This window comes from Benincasa hispida, chromosome 7 (assembly GCF_027475165.1).
Source record: "Benincasa hispida cultivar pf3 chromosome 7, pf3_genome.v1.1, whole genome shotgun sequence".
In the NCBI taxonomy this organism is placed as follows: domain Eukaryota; kingdom Viridiplantae; phylum Streptophyta; class Magnoliopsida; order Cucurbitales; family Cucurbitaceae; genus Benincasa; species Benincasa hispida.
Genome location: NC_143484.1, coordinates 20,233,488 through 20,260,426, shown reverse-complemented (window position 1 = coordinate 20,260,426; position 26,939 = coordinate 20,233,488). Strand labels below are relative to the sequence as shown.

At 33.1% G+C, this 26,939-nt stretch overlaps 1 protein-coding gene across 2 annotated transcripts; it reads left to right on the top strand.

Annotated features, from left to right (window-relative positions):
• The first annotated feature begins 21,021 nt into the window (after positions 1-21,021).
• Positions 21,022-23,420, top strand: LOC150035014 (uncharacterized). 2 transcript variants are annotated; one of them, XM_090315323.1, is made up of 8 exons: positions 21,022-21,335; positions 21,489-21,675; positions 21,853-21,945; positions 22,165-22,309; positions 22,422-22,532; positions 22,612-22,694; positions 22,804-22,861; positions 23,091-23,420. In XM_090315323.1, the coding sequence occupies exons 2-8, from the start codon at positions 21,505-21,507 to the stop codon at positions 23,168-23,170; spliced, it is 741 nt and encodes a 246-aa protein (XP_090171449.1). In that variant the 5' UTR covers positions 21,022-21,335; positions 21,489-21,504; the 3' UTR covers positions 23,171-23,420. The 2 variants fall into 2 exon arrangements, with proteins under 2 accessions (XP_090171449.1, XP_090171448.1); XM_090315322.1 differs by having other exon boundaries at positions 21,022-21,675.
• Positions 23,421-26,939: the final 3,519 nt, after the last annotated feature.

The window sequence follows — 26,939 nt, the reverse complement described above, 5'->3', positions numbered from 1 at the left end:
TGGTCAAGAAATCATTAACTTTCTTAATAATTTCCCATAAGTGTGACCCTTCATTTTAGATCCTAGAGTTTCGCCCAAATGAGCCAACCGAGGGGAAAAATCGACTGGTGCAACAACTAAAGCGATCTTGTCCATTTCTTGAGTTCGCCTTGATATTGACCAACTGCATAAACCATCTGGAGGGGGACACTCCCAGGGTGCCTCGAGGCCATGCAAGAAGGTCTCACGGTGCAAACCAATGAAAGAGACCGTAGGACATGTTAACACACATCCCTCTCCCACTTATTATAAATACTCTCTCTATTCACCTTGATATTGACCCATGCAAACACCATTGGAAGGGGGACGCTCCCAGGGTGCCTCAAGGCCAAGCATGAGTATCACGGTGTGAATATTAAAGGAGAAATGTGACTGAAAAAAGGCATATCATATACATCTTTTCCTCCCACTGAGTATTTTAACAACCTAGCATTTAATTTACTTAGGAAAAATACAGCTAATTATTTTTACTAAGTGATTGTTTAAGTAAGTTTGTCCAAAAGTAATACTTACTTTGGAAAGTTAAACAATTTTGATTAATATTCAAAAGTTTTTCATCAACAATTGCATACTTTTAGCAAATTTATCTAATTCACCTTTCCAGGTAGGTTCTCATGTAGGGGTGTTCCGTTTCCATCAGCTTAAGTACCCCAGCCTAGCCAGAACCCACCTTAGACAAAATGTCACTTATAGATATATTTGCTACAAATTTAATCTTTTATTGAAATCAATTTAATCCAATTTAACCGATTAAAGAAAGATTAATCTAATTTCTAATCTCATTAGAAATTTGTGAACTTAGGTCTATCTCAATCATATTTTAAAACTATTTTAAAAAATGATTTCACCTAAGTTTGCATGCAACTCTTAGTTATTGATTTTAATTTCTAATTTCATTATTTATAACTCTTATAAAGTAAATTAAACAAATTAAAACTTACATTGCATCAATTGACATACTTTATAAAACGTTTATAAGATTACCTAAAGTAATGTCATGCATCATGCAATGTTTATTTCATTACCACATATGAATAACACTTATATATAACAAAGTAATGAAAATAAATAACATACATCACATGCATACATTCAAACTATATATTATAATAATTATAATATAAATGACGCATGACTATGTTATTTATGCATGCAAGCATATAGTATAATACTTATATTATATGATGCATGAGAATGTTATAAAATTAAATCATGCATATACATATATTATAACACTTATAATATAAATGATGCATGAAAATAAATGCATAACCTTGATGTTGTCATGTTAAAGTCTATCAGGATTCTCTTGTCCATAGCCATATATTATGACTATAAGATATGGCAAATGGACGTCAAGACTGTCTTTTTGAATGGTAATCTTGTAGAGACCATCTACATGATTCAACTAGAAGGATTCATTGAGCAAGATCAAGAGCAAAAGAGTTTGCAAGCTTAATCGGTCCATTTATGGACTAAAACAAGCATCTCGATCTTGAAATATAAGATTTGATACTACGATCAAATCTTATGGCTTTGATCAAAATGTTGACAAGCCTTGTGTTTACAAGAAAATCATCAATAACTCAGTAATGTTCCTTGTGTTGTATGTAGATGATATCCTACTCATTGGAAATGATGTAGGTTTACTGACTGATGTAAAGAAATGACTAGCCGCCCAATTCCAAATGAAAGATTTGGGAGAGGCACAACTTTTCTAGTGATCCAGATTCTAAGGGATCGTAAGACAAAAGGTTGGTCTTGTCTCAGGCATCATATATTGACAAAATTCTTGTCAGATATTCGATGCACAATTCTAAGAAGGGTTATTACCTTTCAGGCATGGAATTGTATTGTCTAAGGAAAAGTGTCCTAAGACTCCTCAAGAGGTTGAGGAAATGAGATGAATTCCCTATGCATTGGCTATTGGTAGCCTTATGTATGCAATGTTATGTACTAGACCTGACATTTGCTATCTAGAAGGGATTGTCAGTCGTTATCAATCCAATCTAGCATTAAATCACTGAATGGTAGTCAAAATGATCTTCAAGTATCTTCGGAGAACGAGGGACTATTGTTGGGGATGATGCTATAAACTCTCGTTGGATCCAGTAGTTTGTAAACGCAGTTTTGAACAAACGTTTGTGATGTAATAATATGATATTTTCTTCACTTTTGTCTATGAACATTGGATGTTTTAATTGTTTTACCACAAACCAATAAACTAAGATCCTTGGTTGTCGTTTGTAACTTAAGCATGTATGTGGAGACATACAAGTGGATCATGCCTTAAGTGATAAACAAAATGGTTGAAGTATATGGATATATGAGGGAAACCTTATCCTGGTAACGCTACGGATGCAGCCCATTTTGTAGAAAAGTTACAAATTTTGTGACTTGCTACAGATGGTCTGATCCTGATCATTCATGTGAAGACATGCGAGCGGGGGCGTCCTATAGAAAGGAGTTTGTATAAGACCGGACCACGAAGTGTTATAGTCTCATTATATAACGTTGTTCATGACAAAGACTTCACTTCACTAGAATGACCATAGGTAACATGACCTCAATCCTAAGTGAGTTGGGAACTTCTGCCTTTGAGGGCAGTACTTTGATTTGCATAAGTGCGAGTGGCCAAATCGCTAACTTAAACCTACCACTTTGGGGATTTGTTTGATTTGGGAGCTGGGAACTCAGTTACACAAGATGGAATTCACTCTTTTCCCGAAGCAGGTGTAAGTAGATAGATTGCTCCATTAAGGGCTGATTTCGGGGCTTGAACAATGTGGCGCCACACATCTTCTTATGGCCGGAGAGATGTCCACACATAGTAGGACTTAGTTGTATTGTTCATTAGAGGTATCAGTGGTACTTAAGGAGTTAGATGTAACTACAGGGGCAAAACGATAATTTGGCCCAGCTGTACTTGCGAGCAATTTGTGAAGGGTCATCATACTATTGATTGCCCTTAGATTTGCATAAGTGAGGGTTGGCTCAACATCACCGGCTTAATAAGACTCCCATTTTAGGGGTAGGACCAGATAGATAGTTGGAGACATGGAATGCAAGACGGAGTTCACACCTACCCAATTTAGGGATAGGAGAAAGGTTGTTCTCTTAAGTACTAAATCTAGGTGTTGAACAAGGGGCCCCACCCTCTCACTGGGCTGAAAGAGTTTGGTTGGATCCAATATAAGTTTTAGGAAAAGTTAAAGAGTTAGTTGATACCAGAGTGGTATTAGAACATAGGTATACGTAAACTTAGGGAAGGTTTGAGCTAAGTTTAGTACTAGAGTATAAGTTTCTGGGAAAGTTAAAGGTGAGTTGATACTAGTTTGGTATCAAAGTATATGGTCTTAAAAAAAACATGAGGGTTGAGTTTAGTACAACCAGAGGGAAGTGTGAAAAGAGAAACCTAAAAAATAGTTGAAGTGGGACTAAAAGGAATGGTAGATGTGGCATGACCTAGCAGGCAACCGGAGTTGGAACTTACAACGCTACCTGAAGACCTACTGAGGAAGGTAAGTATGAAATTAAGTTATTCTTATTTAGTAATTGAGATAGAAATGTTTATGTTGTAAATAATTTGGTTCAACATCTAGCTTAGAGATGGCTAGGTGAGGTATTGTTGGACAAACTGAGAAAGTTGATATTAGAGTAGCGCAGTGGAAGCGTGGTAATAGAAGAGGGTATAGGAGGTTACAACAGTGGTTGTTATGAAACTTAAACCGGAGTTAGTTCGAGTAAATTTCGAGGACGAAATTTCTTAAGGGGGAAGTAATTGTGAAACCTGGATCTCCATTTTCTTACTTAAGTAAGTGATTAAGGGGTTAATTAGGAGAAAGTTAAATCCTATGTTATGTAAATAATCTAATAATGTTACAATTGTCATAATAACTATAATAATTGTCACCTTCTGTGGATCAACAATTAGTAAGAGTGAATGTAAACTATAATGGTTAGATATTATAGTTACGATAACCATATTTGATCTTGGAGTACGAGTAGAGAGGATCCTAAAAGGATAGAAAGAAGAGAAAACCTTGAAGACTTAAATCCTGAATAGTGAAGAAAGGATTGAAGAACTGAGGAAAATATAGAAAATTATTTGGAAAAATTCGTGTGGAAGTTGCACAGAGGTAAACCATATTCACAGTAGCTAATGAGATTGGAAAGAATGAGAGTGGAGAGAGCGACACTAGCGAGAATGAGGCAGCGAGAGAATGGGAGAGAGCGAGATTGATTGTGAGCGAGAAAGTGGGAGAGAGCGAGAGCAGCCTGAACACCTCATTCAAACGTCACGCCCACGCGATCGAAGGAAACTGCCTGTGCATCGAACGGCCGGGCATTGCGTTGAATTTGGCCACGATCTTATAGATTATACATTAAAAAACCTAAATTGAATACAAACAAAGCTTGAAGATGTAAGGACAAACGTCAATTAAAATTTAGGTGTCCAATTAAGAGAAATTCTTAAACCCTAAGAAATTGTGTTGGATGCGTTTGAGAAGAACACATTGAACCAAGGTGAAGTCAGCTTACGTTGATAAATGGAGGATTAAACATTTAGCCATGCAGCCAAGTAGGTGGTGTCAACACCATAGGAGGTTTGGACGCCTATAAATAGAGCCTTTGGGATTTCATTTTCAAATCACAAATCAAAAAATTCGTAAAAAGAGGGGGAGAGTAGAGTGCATTGGACAGTGAGGGTAGAGGAGAATGCATCAACTTGAGACGAGAAGATCTCCCAATCTGCTCGAGCGTTTGATGTAATTCCAAAGCCATCTGAAAGATAAGAGAGTCTAGTTTTCATGATGAGGCTGCCAGAGAAGAAGCTCTAAGGAATTGGGCTGGAGAAAGAGAAAAAAATAGAGGGGTCGAGCTATAGGGTAAGCTGGGCCAGTCTTAATGTCTGGATGATTCCGGCTAAACCATGAAGAGTTATGAGCTAAGATTTTATGTAAGCTTCTTGAGACATTTTAGAATAGTTTTGTAGAAGGAAGTATCTCAAAATAAGGTTTAGAACTATGAGTAATCTAAGCTGTAAGTTAGATCTGGATTCTAGGGGTAAAAAGGGAGCCCGAGGTAGAAAAGGGAACTATTAGAAAGGCTCCTAAGCAATTAAGGTGAGTGTTATAGCTTTGATCATTAACACATAGTATGAGTATTATAGCTTTGATCATTAACAAATAGTGTGAGTGTTATAGCTTTGATCATTAACACATAGTGTGAGTGTTATAGCTTTGATCATTAACACATAGTGTGAGTGTTATAGCGTTATAGTTCTGACATATCGTGAGTGTTATGTTGCTTTGATAAATAAAGAATATTGTGTGTTTATACAGTGTTGATAGTAAATACATATTATGAGTATTCACTTAGCTTTATACTCTGATATTGGAATATATGCATCTGTAGATACAAAATACATGCTTTTGCTGATAGGATGATTGCCATGATATTGTTTGGGTGTGATACTTAGCACTAAACTAAAGGCAAACGTGGAAAACTATTGCAAGTGGTCAAAAATCCTATGACCCAATACTTACCTATCAATTGCTTGAAGATCGGTGAGTTGAGCTAACATATTTGGAAAGATTGATTATATTATAGAACATTTTGTAACCTAGAATAATGACAATAATCCAGGTCTTTCTTCAAGTTCCAAAAAGGTGGTTGAACCACGAGACTACCTCAAAACGTTCAGCAACGACGTCAATCTAGTATTTGTGGTAACTGATTGGTTATTGTAGAACTTTCCAATTTCTCATACCATGCATCAAGTATTCTTTTCAAACTTGTCATTTTGAGTGAAAACCAAATGCTTATATGGATATTCATATTGGCGCAATGGCTCATGGCAAAATCGATGATGAAAACATAGATGAATTAATATCAGGTTAGCTCTTTATAAGTTATTTAGATCATTATCTCCTATCAAATTAGCATAAAAGTTTGCCTTTTGTGTTGAACTGTAAGCGCTTTATAATTTAATTGGTTTTCTTTGCCCCCAAAAGAACGAACTGTTTTATCGAACTTCCTTTTTTCTCCTTTATAACAAAAGTAGACAAAATTTGCTACAAATGAATTGGAAATACTCAATTGTTTTCACGGGCTTGCATGCAGTTTCTAGATATCACCAAAGTGCCAGAATTTGTCTATGCATGATATACGAGAGCTTGGCTAAGAAATATGGAATTTGGTGAACTAACCACACCCTATCCTTGTACAGGCCACCAAATTTTGCAGTATCACTATTATACTCAAAAGCATGTATTTCTTGTTTGTTTATTTATTTTGGAATTATATATCCATTTTTTTTTAGAGGGGAAGTGCTATATCTAATTGTTGTAATAGATAATGTATAGAGAGATCTCTAGTTTTGGTATTTTTTAACAAAAAAATGTACTGAATAGCCACATTTGAAATTGCAATTCAAAATATTGAGAAGTATCTAACATTTTGTCATTCGTTATAAGGGCTTGTTGTTTGGATTGATTTTTGAAGAGTATAAACTTTCTTTTTAACTTAAGGTCACTTATTTAAACACTTAGAATGTCAATTGAAACACATCAAAGTTTATGGATGATTTTTGTATAGTTATACTAGCTATATTTGTCCTTTCAATGTTTTTTGTTTCATTTTTAGAAAAGAACTGGGTTATCAATTTGTTTGGAGTTAAAGAAGGAATTCGATCTTTTAATTTATTGTTTGGTGTTGATTGCATTAATTATTTGTGAGTACTCAAGTTGGCTTTATATTTTAAGTTTAGGTTTGAGATTGGTTTTTTGTTGGATGTTCTTATTTTAAAATCTACGCTTCCTTTGATGCTTTTATCTCTTAGGTTTGAGATGGGTTTCTAGTTGGATTCTTTTACTTCTAAATTTTAGAACAAATAGGCATTGTTTTATAAGGATTTGGTTTTTAGTGTTATGTTTTTGAAATTTATGTTTGTATTTCTCATAGTTTGTAGGAAGGAAAATTTTTATAGATAGAAAGAATGTTAAACTATTTACAGAAATAGCAATTTTTGTTATTTTGTGTAATAGTTTCCCTTATTTTCCTATTTTTAAAAATCCTCCTCATAGAAATAGATGCATTTGGTCCCCAAAATTAAAATTTGGTCAATTTAGTACTTCAATTAAAATAAAAAAAGAAAAAGAAAGAAGGTTTTAAGTATCATCCCTACATTAATTAGGTGTTTTTTTCTATTATTTTATTGCCCGTCTCTTCCTTGGTCAAATTCTTTCCCAACATCCATAACCTCACTAATTGCTTGCACCCATTATGAAAGTGCCTACAAAAAAATATACTTCATTGCTTAAACAGTCTGACCATTATAGGAAGAAAAGAATAAAGGGGTAACAAGAAAAATGACTAAATGTAAATAGTACAACTTGAAAAAGAGCGGTGTTCAAATAATTTCATGAACCTAAAACTCGATCTTATGGATTGGGTGGCTCATAAATTTTACCTAAAATAATCCAAATTAACTTGAATCAACTCTAGCTTATATATGTATATATAGATATATGTGTATATGTATATATACATACATATATTACTTTTATTTAATTTCATGATTTTTTTGGATAATTTATTCTCCAACTCATGAAAAATAAATTTTTGCACTATAGAAAAACAATATTCATAAAATAAATTGAAATTGAATTATTAATCTTAAAACAATATATGAAAATATATAAAAATTTTATATTTTACTTGTTTTTAGTACAAAAAATTTTATTCAATGACCCAACCTAGGGTTCAATTTTGCTAACAATAGCTAACTAGTCTTTGGTCAAGTATTTCTCACTCCACCTGTCAACTTTAACACAAGATCTCTCATGGTGGACCGGATATACACAAGTATTAGTAGTGGGTAGGATATTTAAAAAAAAGAAAAAAGAAAAAGAGACAAAACCCAACGGATACCCGATTTGAGTCTGAAATTGGTCATTTCGATCAAACTCTAAACCAAAAACAAAAAAAAAAGCGAGAGAGGGAGAAAAACCCAGCGAGATACCCCGTCCCCATTACCTCATCAATATGGTAAGGACCCGGTGTATACGTCATGAAGCCCGACTGTGTTTCTTCACTTCATTTTTTAATATGTTTTTAATTTTTTCCAATTAATTTCTTTCTTTCACTCATTTCCATTTTTTCAATCTTATTGTTGTGGATAATGGAATGAAATTGCAATTAATTAGTGGTTGAGGTAGGTAATTCATTAGTATTAGTAATTTATTAGGAATTCTTTTTTTTATTATTAGTAATTGTGAACGAGGTAGTAGATAATGGAATGAGATTGCAATTAATTGGTTAGAAGGATAAAAAAGTAATTAATAATACTAAGTTTTCCTTCGTTAAAAAGTGAATTTTTTTTTTAAAGTGTCATTTTTTCAAAAAAAAAAAATAAGGTGGGATTGGGTCTTTTTGTCAATGTTATTTTTAGGGCCAAGAAGTTGGTCATTATAATTCTAAATTATTATAGTTGGGTTATAATAGTTTGTGTTTGGATATATATTATTTTAATTTGAACAAACGCTTGTGATGTAATAATATGATATTTTATTCAATTTTGTCTATGAACATTGGATGTTTTAATTATTTTACCACAAACCAATAAACTAAGATCCTTGGTTGTCGTTTGTAACTTAAGCATGTATGTGGAGACATACAGGTGGATCATGCCCTAAGTGTAACCAAAATGGTCTGTAGTATATGGATATAGGAGCGAAACCTTATCCTGGTAACGCTACAGATGCAGCTCGTTTTGTAGAATAGTTACAAATTTTGTGACTTGCTATAGATGGTCTGATCCTGATCATTCATGTGGAGACATGCGAGCGGGGGAATCCTATAGAAGGAGTTTGTATAAGACCGGACCATGAAGTGTTATAGTCTCGCTATATAACGTTGTTCATGACAGAAGCCTCACTTCACTAAAATGATCATAGGTAACATGACTTCAATCCTAAGTGAGTTGGGAACTTCTGCCTTTGAGGGCGGTACTTTTATTTGCATGGGTGTGAGTGGCCAAATCGCTGACTCAAACCTACTACTTTGGGGATTTGTCTGATTTGGGAGCTGGGAACTCAGTTACACAAGATGGAATTCACTCCTTTCCTGAAGCAAATGTAAGTAGATAGATGGCTCCCTTAAGGGCTGATTTTGGGGCTTGAATAATGTGGCGCCACACATCTTCTTATGGCCCGAGAGGTGTCCACACATAGTAGAACTAAGTTGTATTATTCATTAGAGGAATCAGTGGTACTTAAGAAGTTAGATGTAACTACAGGGGCAAAACGATAAATTGGCCCAGCTGTACTTACGAGCATCTGTGAAGGGTTATTATACTGTTGATTAGTTATATTCAATGGACATAGAAATATATCTGTGGTGAGAAGAGTGCAACTGTCGGTCTTTAGTGGAATGCCTGACAGTTAACGGATGGTGGATCTCGTGGCTAAAGAGTTTAGTCATCTATTCACGTACTATTGGAGCTTCGAGTTATAGGTCCATAAGGTCCCCTTAGTAGTGTTGCGTTTTATGTCCTAAAACTCGCAATTTGTAGAATGATAAATATTTTCTATAATTAATATATTTATTATTGATTTCATAAATTGTATGAAAGTCTAAATCCAATAAGCTAAGGCCCATGACTATTGTATGAGTACTTGAACTTTATGTGGAGATATAAGAGTGTATCAGGTTCGAGTAAATAGTGAAAATGATCTATTGTACATGAATGAGGTTGGGTACCTTATTCTGGTAACACCATTGGATGTGGCCTACTCTGTAGTTGTTACAAATAGTTGTAAAGTGCTACATGCGATGTGATCCTAGTTCGTACATTTTATGACATGAGGAGTGAGGGCGTCCTATGCAATGAGTTTGCATAACATCAGGACCAAGAAATAAGTCACTCTTACTTTATAATGCTATTTAATGTTTAAGACTGACTATTTCACCTAGATGACTTAGGTAACTCGATCTCAATCCTGAGCTAACTATGAACTCCTATTTATTCGGGATTGCCCTTTGATTTGCATTGGTGAGGGTTGGCTCAACAACACCGGCTCAATAAGACTCTCATTTCAAGGGTAGGACAGGATAGATAGTTGGGGACATAGGGTGCAAGACAGAGTTCACACCTACTCGATTTAGGGATAGGAGACTGGTTGTTCTCTTAAGTACTCTGGGTATTGAACAAGGGGCCCCGCCCTCTCATTGGGCTGAGAGAGTTTGGTTGGATCACAAACCAGTTGTTCATTAGAGAATCAGTAGAGAATTGAGGAATAAGACGTAATCTTGGGGGTAAAACAGATATTTGACCCAGTCGTTATTACGAATAACCTATGAAGGGTCGACTTTTTTATTATGGTTAATTCATGTGGACATAATATACCTACAGTGAGGGGAGTTCAACTATGGGCTTTAGTGGAGTGACCCATTACTTAACGAATAGGGATTAATCTGGTCTAATGAGTTTAGCCAATTAATCTCTGATCATTGGAGCCCATGATCTGTACGTCCGCAAGGTCCCCCTACTAGCTCATAATGGACTAGCTCTAGAATAGTATGATAAATTAATTTAAAACGTTCAAATTAGAATTAAGGGAATTAGTAATTATATGCGATATAATTACATGTTTAATTTGAGAATTAAACAGAAGAAAAGAATTTATAAGGGTGTATGGAAGCATGTTTGCTTAGTTCGTTACTTGTATATAAAAGTTATGTATAGTAATGAACGGACATTGCATGAAGCATGACACATAGGTTAAATTTATAAGTGTTATAAATACCTAGTTACGTGGCAATGTGTATGGTTTTAGTTTTTTCTTTTATAAAGGTTATAAGGAAATTAGAACTAAAATCTATAAGAAATACATGCATGCGAACTTAGGTTTGAATCATGGTTTTGAAAGTGTTTTAAAACTTGGTGGACATAGACCTAAGATCACGGTTCTAATATGATTAACAACCTAGGCTTTAATCTTTTAATATGTTTAATAGGATTAACTTGACTAATAAAAGGTTAAAGTAAAGCAAATCTATCTATAAGGGACCTTTTGTTTAAGGTGGGTTATTTCTAGGCTAAGGTATTTAAGGTGACGGAGACGGAACACTTTTACCTGGGAACCTATCTGGAAAGGTGAATTAGATAGATTTGATGCATGCATGCAAATTTGAGGACAGTCCATTAAAGAATTTAATTTGACTACTTGAACTTGTTTAATATCAAAGTCAAAAGTTGTTTTTGGGCAGATTAAATGGACTTAGATTAAAATCAATAGATGGATGGTCTAAGTTAATGAACCCCTAAGTAGAACATTCAGTGGGAGGTACTTGGGGCATATGATGCTTCATTTAAACCTCTCACGTTTCTCCCTTTATTATTCACACCGTGAGATTTATCCTCGGCCTCGTGGCACCCTAAGAGTATCCCTATAAAGGATGGTGTTGTTGGGGTTGATGCTCTAAAGTCTTGTGTCCTATAGTTTGTAAACAGTTTGTACGAACGCTTGTCTTGTATAATATATGATATTTTACTTCACATCTTGTATTTTGCTCAGTTGCATGTTTCATCGCTTAGTAACTGACTAAACGATCACTTAGTAAAGCAAGGTAAATCGTTTACCTGTCGTCGCATTAATCAATCGCATAGACAATCAAGCTTTGCAGCCTTGTTGTCGTCTATGCTGAAGGATCTCTTACTTAAGAGTTCCATGAGCACGTTTGGATCGCTCCGATCTCACCGTGACTGAAATACACAATGTACATTCAAACGCACAGTTATACAAACAAATAGTCAATTAAAGGCATGCTTTGAACAAAAATAAATGAGGGAGAGAGTTGCCATACCAGTTGAAGACGTTCTTCAAACTTTGGAACTCAACGCAACGGAAACATCTACCCAATCAACCAATGCCCGAAAAATGTGTCGACTGTAGCAGCACGAACAATCGCGAACTCACGAACGCAACGGGGACGACACCACTAGAAAAGAGCCCCAAGTATTCTCAGAATGAGAACCCAAAGCGTGGTCTTTGGTGAATTTGGTAGAGGAAGGAGGAAGAACAGATCGTGTAGGCGATAAGCAAGTGGGAGGGAAAAGGCGCTATCGTATAACACGATGCTTATCGTTTAGGAGAAGCTACATGATCGTGTAGATTTTACTAAACAATCGTTTAGGAAAAAGTATATGATCGTTTAGCAAACTCAACACACTATACGATCATTTAGGGAAGCTATCCGATCATGTAGAAACTAGTGTGCGATCGTTTAGGCACGAGGTGGACGATCATTTAGGCGCAGAGCAACTATTGTATACGCTCTTGATTTACTTAAGCGATCGTTTTTTATTTCAACAACGCGCGCTTCTATCTTTTTTCGGACGACTTACGAACCATTCAAAAATGAAACCAATTTCATTTTTAATTCATCGGTTACAATAACCGACGTATTCCCACTAACCCACGTCCGAAGGTGATTTTTGGGTTAATTATCAACCAAAATGGTAGGTCTGAATCGGCGACCTGGCCACTCGCACCCATACAAATCAAAGGACCGCCCTCAATGGCAGGAATTCCCAACTCAGGATTGAGGTCATGTTACCTATGGTCATCCTAGTGAAATGAAGTCTCTGTCATGAACGGTGTTATATAACGAGACCTTAACACTTCGTGGTCAGGTCTTATACAAACTCTTTGTATAGGACGCCCCCGCTCACATGTCCCCAACACGAATGATCAGGATCAGACCATTTGTGACAAGTCACAACACTTGTGACCATTCCACAAAGCGGGCCGCATTCGTAGCATTACCAAAATAAGGTTTCCCTCCTATAACCATATACTACAGACCATTTTGATTATCACTCAAGACATGATCCACTTATATGTCACCACATATATGCTTGAGTCACATATAGATAACTAGGGATTTTATGTTTGTTGGTTTGTGGTAAAGCAAATAAAACAAGCAACTGAGAAAAATAAAAGATGTGAAGTAAAATATCATATATTATACAACACAAGCGTTCGTACAAACTGTTTACAAACTACCGGATACGAGACTTTAGGGCATCAACCCCAACATAAGCGATCATTTAATTTTGCTTCTATCGTCTAGTGCACGTTGGAAGATTGTCTACCTACGAACGTTTACTACACGATGGAGTCCTCCTGGCGATTCAAGATCCAGTTTGCCTTCGAACCGGTTTACTCGATGAAAAATATAATAGATAGAGTTATTTCATTCCGATTTTTGTACAGGCTCATCCCGGTCCATTAATCCTTTATTTATTATATGCGATGTATGTTTTTAATATATCATATGGTGTGTATAGTAAATCCCACCTTAGATTATGCAATGATCATGCATCATCTCTTGTTTTTAATTTATGTGTTTTTATCATGTCTCACTCTCAATGATTCTTGGGTTTTGTTTCTACATATGTTTGGAGGCATAAATATAATGTCTAGGGAAATCTTGTTCAAAGTTAATAGGTAATGGAGCAAAAACTTTGGAATTTTTTATGAATTTATTAAATAAGTCCAACAATGCATTTTTTTCCGGTAGCTTTACCAAATTATGTAATGTTACCTCTTGGCTATTTTCATCTCGTGCATCAATTCAAACTATTTAATAGTTGAAATTGACTTTATTATTATTATTATTTTGGCTTAACAAATGGATACTCAAAGATATAAGCAAACAATCCTTTTTATTTGCATTAAACTCTCTACATGACTCTACTTCCACCATCTACAACCTTCACCTCTACCCATAGAGATGCCAACTTCAGCTTCCCTTATTACCCTTATGCTTTATATTTAGTGGATTTATGATAGTATACACTCATAGCATTATGCTAAAGATTGAGAATGAGTCCTTCTCATGTAGTTTTGGAAAGAATAAAAAAGATGGAATAGTTTTTTTTTAGTACAAAAGGGAGAAAATAATTAAGTTTATGGAGTTTCACTCGAGAATTGAGTTCTTTCTCCCTATATGCGGAAGAAGTCAATTAGTCTGGATAGTTGATAGTGATACGCTTTGACGAGTTTCTACTTTCTCCAACATCCAACAAGTTCTTTCAACTGCAACAATGGTTTTATATATACAAAAAAAGTGTCAAAAGAAAGAGGAAGCTTCACAGAAATTTAGTAGAAAAGTACAACCTGGTTTGAAAGCACAAATTTCGTAATAAAGTTAAGTTTACCCTTGGTCTCTAGTTTTTAGGTAACACGATGATAGACTTCAAACAACGTTGAAGAAGTGGCTATTAAGGATATTAAGGATGCCAACACATAAAGTCTTGCCTACCTACCAAAAGAATAGGACTTACCAAAGGAACAGGTTGGTTACCACCAAATCTCTAACCGTTTGTATTTGTTAAGTTATTTTTGCATTCCCAAATTAGGGATTCCATATTGTATAAATACATCACCTATGTACATTTAAAATACAAGAAATCATAAAGGAAAACTTGGCTAGCCACTGTCGTTTACCGCCTATCTCTTGAAGTTGTCATCTACCTCCCGTAGACGTTATCATCTACCTCCACAAACTGTCGTCTATATTTGACGCTATCGTTTACCTTGCCTAATTGTTGTCGTCCGCAGCATGAGTCAAGCCATATCCTTCAACCTCTCATTCCTAACTGTGGCCATACTTCAGTTGGGGCATAAATTGTGTTTAAACATGGTAGAGAGGAGATAGATCACCTTTTTATCCATTGTGACCTAGCTTAAAGATCGTGGAGTTTCTTGTTTGGTATTTTGGGATCTTCAGTTGCCTGCCTGAGAGACTGGATGATTGGCTTAGAAGAGCTAAATGCATGGAATTTGATGAGAAAAAAAAACAAGATTAGTGGGGCTTATGCTTTTTGGTATCTTTTATGGTTCATTAGGAAGTAAGGAAATGGAAGATCCATTGAATGTTAATGTTGTTGGACATTTATAATAAGTGAATGAAAATCCAACTATGATAAAAAACTAAGAATATGTAGAAAATATTGTCTATTTATATTTATGTAAAGAACATCATGACTCACCCTCATTGATCTTTTTTGGATATTTTCTACCTTCTAGGGCTTGTGCTTTTTTTTTTTATATATTATCCATATTCCTTTCCTTTTTCTTCCATAAAAAGGCATTAATCTTTTATTTGGACTGACATTTTCTTCTTCTGTTTATCTTCTTTGGCCCTTCTTCTATCTACTGTCAGCTATTGGACATACATGTCAAACGAAGAATGTTACGAAATCGACAATTAAAGAACACAAAAGGAACGTAGAGATAGAGAAGATCGACATACAGATATACGTGGTTCACTAACAGTGTGTTAGCTACGTCCACGTAAAGAGGGAGAACAATATTATTAGAGAGAATGTTTTTCGAAATTACATCAAAACAACGCCTCTAGGGTTAGAGAGTTTATATAGCGCACTACTCTAAACCCTAGGGTTAAAATTGTAAATAACTACAAATAAGTAAATATGCTGAATACGAAATCTGAATAGGTCATATAAAGTTTATATCTACTATTTATGTTTTAGCTCTCCTTTTCTTCTTGCGCAATTGACAAATTCTTTTAAAAAATATGTTTTTGTGCACTACATTTTTATATATGAAATCTAACTTTGTTAGTTATGCTTAATTTTAATGCATCAAAAAGGAAATTAATTGATTTTGCTCAGATGGATATAATGAAGTTTGTTATATGAACTTCCCTCGTGATTTTATGTAATGGATACTAATGCTTCTTCTCTTTTAGGACTGAGAAGATGGAAGGTTATTTTTGTTACAAGAACAAATTGGCCGTAAGGTTGCAAGTGGACTTCATTTTTTATGTCTAATATCTTTGTCGATTTGATTGAGTTGTTGATGGCTTAAGGTTGCAAGTAAAGTTCCTTTATAAGCTAGTGGATTTCATTTTTCATGTCGAAGATAGGTATGCAATTGGAAATAACATTGTAGAATTTTGAAATTAAGATATCTTGCTCAGAATCATTGTTCATTTCTGTAAATCCCGAACTTAGGTTCCTTAGATAAGCATGTTTAGCCAAAGGGATATTATATTACATATTTATTAAGTAGAAATTCATGTTGTTTATAGGGATTATGAAGGAAGGGAAGGAAAATATATTTAATGAAGAAACTCAATCATTAGTCTGGCGGGAGGCACTAAGTGAGGGGTGACGTGGCAATCTACTCCTTGAATTCAGGAAGAGGCAAAAAGATTAAAAGGAAAGTGAAATTTCAAAAGCATGGTTTCGGTAATTGACAAGAGAAAATCTAGCGAATTCGGTGCCATTCGAAAGCTGAGAGGATCTAGGTTGTGAAATTGTCTTGCCGGAGGAAGATTTCAGGAGGAGAAGAATAAGGAGTGAAGAAAACCAAGAGAAGGCAGAATCTCGGGTTTAAGTAGGGCTGAGGTGAAGTTTGAAGTTCCAAGCCAAACTATAAGGAATTCTGGGCTGAAATTTTGAGGTAAGAAAGAAGAAAGTTTCTTGAAAAGAGCTCTGGATTTTGAGTTATGAATTTTTGAATTTATAATAGGGAATTGGTGCATAAGCAGACAGCTGCTTGTGAAGAACAAACAAGCAATTCATCGTGGAGAATTATAATGAGATTTGGGCATGAGAATCTCGCTTATAAAGGAAATCTCGCTAATTTTGTATGGAGGACCTCGCTCTAGGGGGAAATCTCGCTAGGAATTGAGGTGAGTATCGCTAAGATTTGGCAGGAAAAGCTTGATCTCGCTCTAGAGGATCTCGCTGGTATCGCTCTCGCTGGTGTCACTCAGGGGGATCTCGCTAGCATCGCTCAGAGGGATCTCGCTAGATCACTCAGGGGGATCTCGTCATTAAAGCTGTTTGTATTGATGGAAGTTCCTTTAATAAATGAATTATTTGAGTTATTTTACTAGGAATTCTAAGTAGTTTGATCGGAAATTATATCTTTTCAGGCCAAGAAGAGCTAGGGGAAGCGTATAAACCAATAAGAGCCTGACAAACGATTAGTGACTAAGTAAACTTAAGGTTTCCAATACTCATGCATATATGATCAAGTAAAGTACAGTGACATTAATGATGTATTTATACTTCCACAAGCAACAAATGGTTGGAGAATAACTTAATGTATGTTTCCCGGCTTGTATGTGTGTAACACAGGCTAAGGTATGTCGTGTAACCATTACAGAAGCTATGATTCTGATTTTGATATATGCTTCCTAGAGGAAGGCTATGAGAGAGTGAGTTCTTGTGTAAATGAGTGGCAATGGAACAACTCTTGTGTAAATACTAGGCAGTGGAACTTAATTTGATGTTACAAAATACACATTTGATACCGAAGGACGTTGAGAAGGTATCTAACCAATTTGGTACCGAAAGACATTTGAGAAGGTACCTGGCCAATTTGATACCAAAAGACATTTGAGAAGGTATCTGGCCAATTTGATACCGAAGGACATTTGAGAAGGTATCTGGCCAATTTGATACCGAAGGACATTTGAGAAGGTATCTGGCCAATTTGATACCGAAGGACATATAAGAAGGTGTCATAGTAGCTCGATACTGAAGGACAAATTTGAGAAGGTATCTGAGCGGAAGTACCTAAAAATGATGGTACTTAGTGTGGCCACGTGCACATAGGCAGTTATGAATGAGAGACCGAAGTATGGGTCTCTTGGTCAGTAATAAACGTTTTGGAGCTAGAGCATTTAGACTCGTTCTCAATTAGGGAATAATACTGTTTAATGATGTCTGAGAATGGTTTACAGCTACATTTAGAGACAATTGCTTGAGTTTATTCATTGGTATATTTACATGTTTATAGTGATGCTACGCTTGTTGCTTTACGATTCTATAGTCACTCACTGAGTTTTTAGCTCACAGAATTTCTGTGTTTTCCCTTTTCAGGTAGCGGTCAGTTTCCTCAAGGTTGATCCTACTGCTGCTTGTCACCGAAAGACTCGACTTATTAAAAGACTTAGGTTGATGATCTGTTTATGTACACATGTTTTGTGAGGGACTAGGGTTTCTATAGGAATGTTTGGGCCACCTGTGAATATTTTTTTTTCTATAAAAGTAATGTCTTGGCTGTATGCATGTATTTATGTAATCTTTGTAGAACCTAAAGGGAGGTTAGCTGTTGGCGTATACTACCAATTTGATGAATAGGTTGGTGTTTAGATTAGAAAGCTTGGGTGGTGAGTGCTGACAGTAGGGCTAGTAACTACTACGATCATATCCTCTTCTAGAATAAAAGGGTAATCTAGGAAAGGGTGTGACAATTTCATTATTGTATGTTTCTTATAGGTCTATAAACTGATTATTGACAAATATTTCCCTCTAATTTTTGATGGATGTGTTATGTAATTGCTATTAAAGTCATCTTTTCCATTTAGAGTTTATTCATAAATTTGATGCTAAGTTCATTGAGTTAAGTTTGCTTAAAATTAAAGTTTCATTACTTTGAGTGTTTGATATTGTGATTGTTTCATTATCTTGAGTTTGAGATTGGGCAGCTTGCATTATATTTTGAGCCATTTTTATTTTGTGAATGGGTTGAAGAAGAGATATATCGTTGGTTAGGTAATCAAATTTTTTTATATTAATTTAAATTATACATTAATCAATGATGGGGAAATTATGCAGCAATCTAAGTTCATTAGCCTGTTTCGACGCTCGATTGGTTGTTAGGAAAGTTTTCTTCATGCAATTTAGACTTTGCTTTATGAAATTTTGCATCGAGAAAAACCTCATATCTTGTAATGAAATTAACATAAAGTAATAATTTGGTTGCAGGTGGTCTCTTACTATTTTGAACATTTATATCCTTACTTTATTTTTATATTTACAAAAATACCATTAATATTAAATATTATTAATTATTTTATCATTTAGATATTAAAGATGTAACTTCTTATGGAAAATGGTGTAACTTTGTTTTCTTTGATTAATTGCAAATATTAGCAAAATATAACAGAAAAATATGGTAATATGAGATGAAAAATAAATTAATAAACATCACCACAAAAAGTATATCAAACCGAAAATTTTAATTATAAATGTGGGGGTCTAAGTTGTAAGTAGGTGTTTGGGCGATTTTGAGATCAGTTTTTAGTCATGGGAGAGATCTATATAACCTAAACCATTTAAAAGTATGAAGCAGATCGATGCGCCAATTTGACTCTTGTTAACTTCGCTCTTAGATTCTGAGGCTCTCTTTGGACTTTGTTGACATGACCTTTTTGTATTTACTGTCCTATAATTCTTTTTATATTTAATCTTGATATATAAAATAATGTCGTCTAATTAATGTAATTAAAGGTAAACTACTGTTTTAGAGATTCTGTTTGGAGATGTTGAAGATGCTGTTAGAGATGTCATCAAACTTTCTTCTATGTATTCGTCATGACATTTGTTTTGTATACCATCTTTGCCAACTTTTCTCTTTTTTATGTAACAAAAAATACTATAAACTTTGTTTGTTTATTTGTTTTATGTCAATATGTTGGATTTGCTTAATAATGTTCTAAATATTAGGTTATTCATATCAAAAAACTTTTTTTAAATAAAAAAATAAAGAATAAAATCTTGCAAATGGAAAATCAAGTACAATAAAAAATAATCTCAAACCCAATGAATTTTGCTACAATTAAAGAGAATAAGGTATTAGTGGTGGGCAAGATATTAAAAAAAGAAAAAAGAGAGAGAAACTCAGTGAATACCCGATCCGAGTCTAAAACGGGTCATTTCTATTAGACTCGGTGCTAAACCAAAAAAAAAAAAAGAGTGGGGGAGGGAGGAAAACCCAACGAGATACTCGGTCCCCATCGACCTGGTAAGTGCTCGGTTTATGCGTTATGAAGCCCAACCAGGTTTCTTCACTTCAATTTTTTTCTCTTTTTATAAACTGATGGGATACCCGGTCCCCACCACCTCATCAACCTGATAAGGACCCGGTGTATGCGTCATGAAGCTCGATCGGGCTTCTTCACTTCATTTTTTTAATATATTTTTTATTTTTCCAAGTAATTTCTTTATTTCACTAATCTCCATTTTTTCAATCTTATTGTTGTGGATAATGGATTGAGATTGTAATTAGTTGGTGGTTGAGGTAGGTAATTTATTAGTAATTCTTTTTTTTTATTATTTATTTGTAATTGTAATCGATGTAGATAATGGAGTAAGATCGCAATTAATTGGTTGGAAGGATAAAAAAGAAATTAATCATTTTCATTATCATGAGGTCCAAAAAAAATTTTTTTAAGTGTCATTTTTCAAAAAATAAAAGTAATTGGTTGGAATGAGATCGTAATTAATTGGTTGTAATCAACGTAGATAATGGAATGAGATTGTAATACTAAGTTTTCCTTCGTTTACATCATTTTCATTATCATATTGTCCAAAAAAATAAGTTTTTTTTTTAAGTGTCATTTTTCAAAAAAATGAAGTGGGTATGTTTAAATGTTTAAATGTGGGGTATCATTTTTAAAGTGTCATTTTTCAAAAAAAAAATTTTAAAGTGTCATTTTTCAAAAATAATTTAATTTTTCAAAAAAATAAGTCTTTTTGTCAATGTTCTCTTTAGGGGTATTTGGGGCAAGAATTAGTCATTATAATCTTAGATTATTATAATTGGATTATAATAGTTTGTATTTGGATATATATTATTATAATTTGAGTTAAAAAAGTATGTATTTGTGATGCAAGTTATTTTAATTTGATAATGAAATAGTAAATATTGTAACAAATAATTAAAAAAAATGATGAATGTAAAATAATAAAAAAAAAAGTAATAAATAATAAATACTGTAATAAATAATTAAAAAAATAATAAATAGTAAATTCTGTAACAAATAATTAAAAAATGATAAATATAAAATAATAAATAAAGTAATAAATAATAAAAAAGGTAACGAATAGAATTTTGAAATATTATTAGCAGTAGCTAAATATGAATTTGTAGGCCTTTTGTTGTTTGTTCATTCTTTATTACTTATCCACAAATTAAATTTGGAAGTTTGGCATTGGGATTGTCAACATGATTTGAAACTCTTAATGGCTTATGAATGTTGAATATTTCCTCAGGTGTTTTGTGTAATGTTTAAATCCTTAAGTTTTAGGTTGTGGATGTTCTGTGAACAAATATTAGAATCAAGTTTGATGTCTAACTTCGGGTTAATTAGGTAAGAAAGTTTGGTATTATTCCTTAGTTTAGTGCGAAATTTGGGGGAGAAATTACCAATCATCTTGCACTCCTTCATGTTTACTTCAAGTAAGTTGCCTTTCCACTTTTTTTTTTTTTTATAAAAAAATGTTATGATTATTTATTTAATTTTTTTTAGTAGTGTATCATGAGCTTTTGTTTGAATGGTTATATTGCAAAAGTTTAATATTCTTTAAACTCTATGCATTTTTGTTTTAATAGTCTTTAACGGATAAATATGGGAAGAGGGATCCTACACCCTTGTTCGAGAAAAAGGAAGGATAGAGATGATGTTGAAGAGGAACATGCAGATGTTGGTATTCCAATGGCTCTTTCAAATATGCACATGAAATCTAGAGTTATTTTCGTACTTGAGAATGTATCTTTGACACTTGCCTTGGTTGGAAAGGTGAAAGCTTTGTATGTTGCATTTCATCTTTCTTGATACTCTCTAATATTTATTAATTTTTTGAGCTTAACCCTTTAATCTTAGCAAGTAGTTTATAGGTTTAAAAAATTAATTGTTCTTCCACTTGTATATAATGGTACTTGTTTTTCTATGATTGTTGTGTGTATGTTTCTTCAGAACTATCAGATTTTAAATCAAGAAAAACATGCTGAATTCTTGAGGAGAAAGAGAATGGACCCATACAAGTATAGACCTGATATAGTTCATGAAGTGAGTATCTTATTTATTTATTTATTTATTTTTTGTAATAGAATTACATTTTATAGTTATATGAGAAGAAATGTTGATCAAGTTTAGCAATTACAAAAATTTCTCTTTAGAAGATCAAAAAGAAGAAACTCCTTTAAATATTGACACCACACTCAGGAACAGTAATAGAAGTTTTGTGATCTTTGAACAAAATATAATCTTACATTTTCTCTATGTCAGGCTCTTGTTCATATCATGTATTCTCGAATCTGTATGGCCGGTTTAGTTCAAGCAGTCTTTATAAGAACTGATGAAGGAGTTCTCATCAAAGTTGATCCACGGACTCGAGTACCAGAATCATTGGACGAGTTTTGTGAAATGATGTGTTAGTTCTTAACTTCTTCTTGCTTAACAAAATATTATTAGCTAGTGATGTGAATGAAACTAATTCCTTATGATGCTTCTATTTAAATTTCTAAGATATGATTATATTGCAGCTCAATTGTTGCAAAAGCTTAGCACTAAAGCTAAAGGCAAACGTGGAAAACTATTGCAAGTGGTCAAAAATCCTGTGACCCAATACTTACCTATCAATTGCTTGAAGATCGATGAGTTGAGCTAACATATTTGGAAAGATTGATTATATTATAGAACATTTTGTAACCTAGAATAATGACAATAATCCAGGTCTTTCTTCAAGTTCCAAAAAGGTGGTTGAACCACAAGACTACCTCAAAACGTTCAGCAACGACGTCAATCTAGTATTTGTGGTAACTGATTGGTTATTGTAGAACTTTCCAATTTCTCATACCATGCATCAAGTATTCTTTTCAAACTTGTCATTTTGAGTGAAAACTAAATGCTTATATGGATATTCAGATTGGCGCAATGGCTCATGGCAAAATCGATGATGAAAACATAGATGAATTAATATCAGGTTAGCTCTTTATAAGTTATTTAGATCATTATCTCCTATCAAATTAGCATAAAAGTTTGTCTTTTGTGTTGAACTGTAAGCGCTTTATAATTTAATTGGTTTTCTTTGCCCCCAAAAGAACGAATTGTTTTATCGAACTTCCTTTTTTCTCCTTTATAACAAAAGTAGACAAAATTTGCTGCAAATGAATTGGAAATACTCTCAATTGTTTTCACGGGCTTGCATGCAGTTTCTGGATATCATCTAAGTGCCAGAGTTTGTCTACGCATGATATACGAGAGCTTGGCTAAGAAATATGGAATTTGGTGAACTAACCACATCCTATCCTTGTACAGGCCACCAAATTTTGCAACATCACTATTATACTCAAAAGCATGTCTTTGTTTATTTATTTACTTTGGAATTATATATCGATTTTTTTTGGAGGGGAAGTGCTATATCTAATTGTTGTAATAGATAATGTATAGAGCGATCTCTAGTTTGGGTACTTTTTAACAAAAAAATGTATTGAATAGCCACATTTGAGATTGCAATTCAAAATATTGAGAAGTATCTAACATTTTATCGTTCGTTATAAGGGCTTGTTGTTTAAAATGATTTTTGAAGAGTATAAACTTTCTTTTTAACTTAAGGACACTTATTTAAACACTTAGAACGTCAATTGAAACACATCAAAGTTTATGGATGATTTTTGTATAGTTATACTAGCTATATTTGTCCTTTCAATGTTTTTTGTTTCATTTTTAGAAAAGAACTGGGTTATCAATTTGTTTGGAGTTAAAGAGGGAATTCGATCTTTTAATTTATTGTTTGGTGTTGATTGCATTAATTATTTGTGAGTACTCAAGTTGGCTTTATATTTTAAGTTTAGGTTTGAGATTGATTTTTTGTTGGATGTTCTTATTTTAAAATCTAGGCTTCCTTTGATGCTTTTATCTCTTAGGTTTGAGATTGGTTTCTAGTTGGATTCTTTTACTTCTAAATTTTAGAACAAATAGGCATTGTTTTATAAGGATTTGTTTTTTAGTGTTATGTTTATGAAATTTATGTTTGTATTCCTCATAGTTTGTAGGAAGGAAAATGTTTATAGATAGAAAGAATGTTAAACTATTTACAAAAATAACAATTTTTGTCATTTTGTGTAATAGTTTCCCTTATTTTCCTAATTTTAAAAATCCTTCTCATAGAAATAGATGCATTTGGTCCCTAAAATTAAAACTTGGTCAATTTAGTACTTCAATTAAAATAAAAAAAGAAAAAGAAAGAAGGTTTTAAGTATCATCCCTACATTAATTAGGTGTTTTTTCCTATTATTTTATTGCCTGTCTCTTCCTTGGTCAAATTCTTTCCCACCATCCATAACCTCACTAATTGCTTGCACCCATTATGAAAGTGCCTACAAAAAAACATACTTCATTGCTTAAACAGTCTGACCATTATAGGAAGAAAAGAATAAAGGGGTAACAAGAAAAATGACTAAATGTAAATAGTACAACTTTAAAAAGAGCGGTGTTCAAATAATTTCATGAACCTAAAACTCGATCTTATGGATTGGGTGGCTCATAAATTTTACCTAAAATAATCCAAATTAACTTGAATCAACTCTAGCTTATATATGTATATATAGATATATGTGTGTATATATATATATATATACATATATTACTTTTATTTAATTTCATGATTTTTTTTGGATAATTTATTCTCCAACTCATGAAAAATAAATTTTTGCACTATAGAAAAACAATATTCATAAAATAAATTGAAATTGAATTATTAATCTTAATACAATATATGAAAATATATAAAATTTTTATATTTTACTTGTTTTTAGTACAAAAAATTTTAATCAATGACCCAACCTAGGGTTCAATTTTGCTAACAATAACTAACTAGTCTTTGGTCAAGTATTTCTCACTCCACCTGTCAACTTTAACACAAGATCTCTCATGGTGGACCGGATATACACAAGTATTAGTAATGGGTAAGATATTAAAAAAAATAAAAAGAAAAAGAGAAAAATCCAACAGATACCCGATTTGAGTCTGAAATTGGTCATTTCGATCAGACTCTGTGCTGAACCCAAAAAAAAAAAAGCGAGGGAGGGAGAAAAACTCAGCGAGATACCCGTCCCCACTACCTCATCAATATGGTAAGGACCCGGTGTATATGTCATGAAGCCCGACTGTGTTTCTTCACTTCATTTTTTTAATAGCTTTTTAATTTTTTCCAATTAATTTCTTTCTTTCACTCATTTCCATTTTTTCAATCTTATTGTTGTGGATAATGGAATGAAATTGCAATTAATTAGTGGTTGAGGTAGGTAATTCATTAGTATTAGTAATTTATTAGGAATTCTTTTTTTTATTATTATTAGTAATTGTGATTGAGGTAGATAATGGAATGAGATTGCAATTAATTGGTTAGAAGGATAAAAAAGTAATTAATCATACTAAGTTTTCCTTCGTTAAAAAGTGAATTTTTTTTTTTAAAGTGTCATTTTTTCAAAAAAATAAGGTGGGATTGGGTCTTTTTGTCAATGTTATTTTTAGGGGCAAGAAGTTGGTCATTATAATCCTAAATTATTATAGTTTGGTTATAATAGTTTGTGTTTGGGTATATATTATTTTAATTTGGGTTAAAAAAGTATGTGTTTGGGATGTACATTATTTTAATTTGAGAATGGAAATAGTAAATACTATAATAAATAATTAAAAAAATGTTGAATGTAAAATAATAAAAACGGTAGTTAATAGTAAATAAGGTAACAAATGAGGATTTTGAAATAGTGTTGACTCTAGATAAATGTGGACTACAAAATAATATTTATTTGGTTATTATAGTTTAGATATTCTCGCCCCAAATGCCTCTTTTATATATTAGGGTTTGAGAGATATATTATAAAAGTTAAGAAAAAAGAGAACACAGTGTGTCAGACCTCCAAAGAGAGGGAGAACGAACAAAAAGCCATACTTGTCGGCGAACGGTCTTGACAACAACTAAGGGAGGAGGCGCGTGGTGGTGGCAATGATTGGACGGAGATGGTGGTTCGAAAGGCGAGGAGGGCTAACGACGCTATTATAAAATTATAATAAAATAAATTAAAATAAATCAAAAGTCAAACCTTAGTCAGAACCCATCACTTTCACTTTTCTTTCGGTCCAATTTCTCCGGTTTCTCCAGCTTCATACGGATTTTCTTTTAATATTCTAAATTTTGGAAGTTTTTATGAAAATATATGATTTTAAAATTATTTATAAAAATATTATATCAAAATTGTCCAACTTATTTAGTCAAATACCACCGTGATAGACATCTATGACGTTCTATCACTTATAGACAATTACATCTTGTTTTATTTATAAAAATTTTAAGCAGTTTTACCATTTAAAACAATTACCCTTTTATAAACATATTTTCAACTTCATGCAATGGTTCTTTTCTTTTCTTTTTTCTTTTTTTTTTTTTCTTTTTCATCTCCAACCGAGCTCACCAAAATGTAGCACAAATATGATCAATGTCGTCACAAAAAGGATATTACAACAAAATTTGGATTTCATGACATTTATAAACTATCAGATTGAAATTCATGATAGTTATTTTTAGTCATTGTATCACCTATAAAGGTATGCACATCAATGACACTTTTGAAAATTTTCATAATTGGTCTTCTCATGACAATAATAATTGTCAACCTAAATAATTATTGACAATTATAAACTGTCATTTCCAGATATATTATGGCAGAATATTATTATCATCAATTGACTCAAAATTGCGTATTTTATGTAGTGTTGTGGGCATTGACGACAGTTATAATATGTCAAAAAAGAATATATAGTGACTTTTTTTCTTGTAAAAAATATATGAACTATGACACCTTATTGTCAAGAATATTTGAACTATAATAACTATTTTATGTCAATAAATGTTTTATCATGACACATTTCTATTGTCACAAAATTTAATATTTATGACACTTTTGTATTGTCAATAAAGTACATGTCTTGATAGTTTGTTATTCCTTTGAATCTTGTCATTACATACATCATTTCCATCATTAACAAACTTTCCGCTA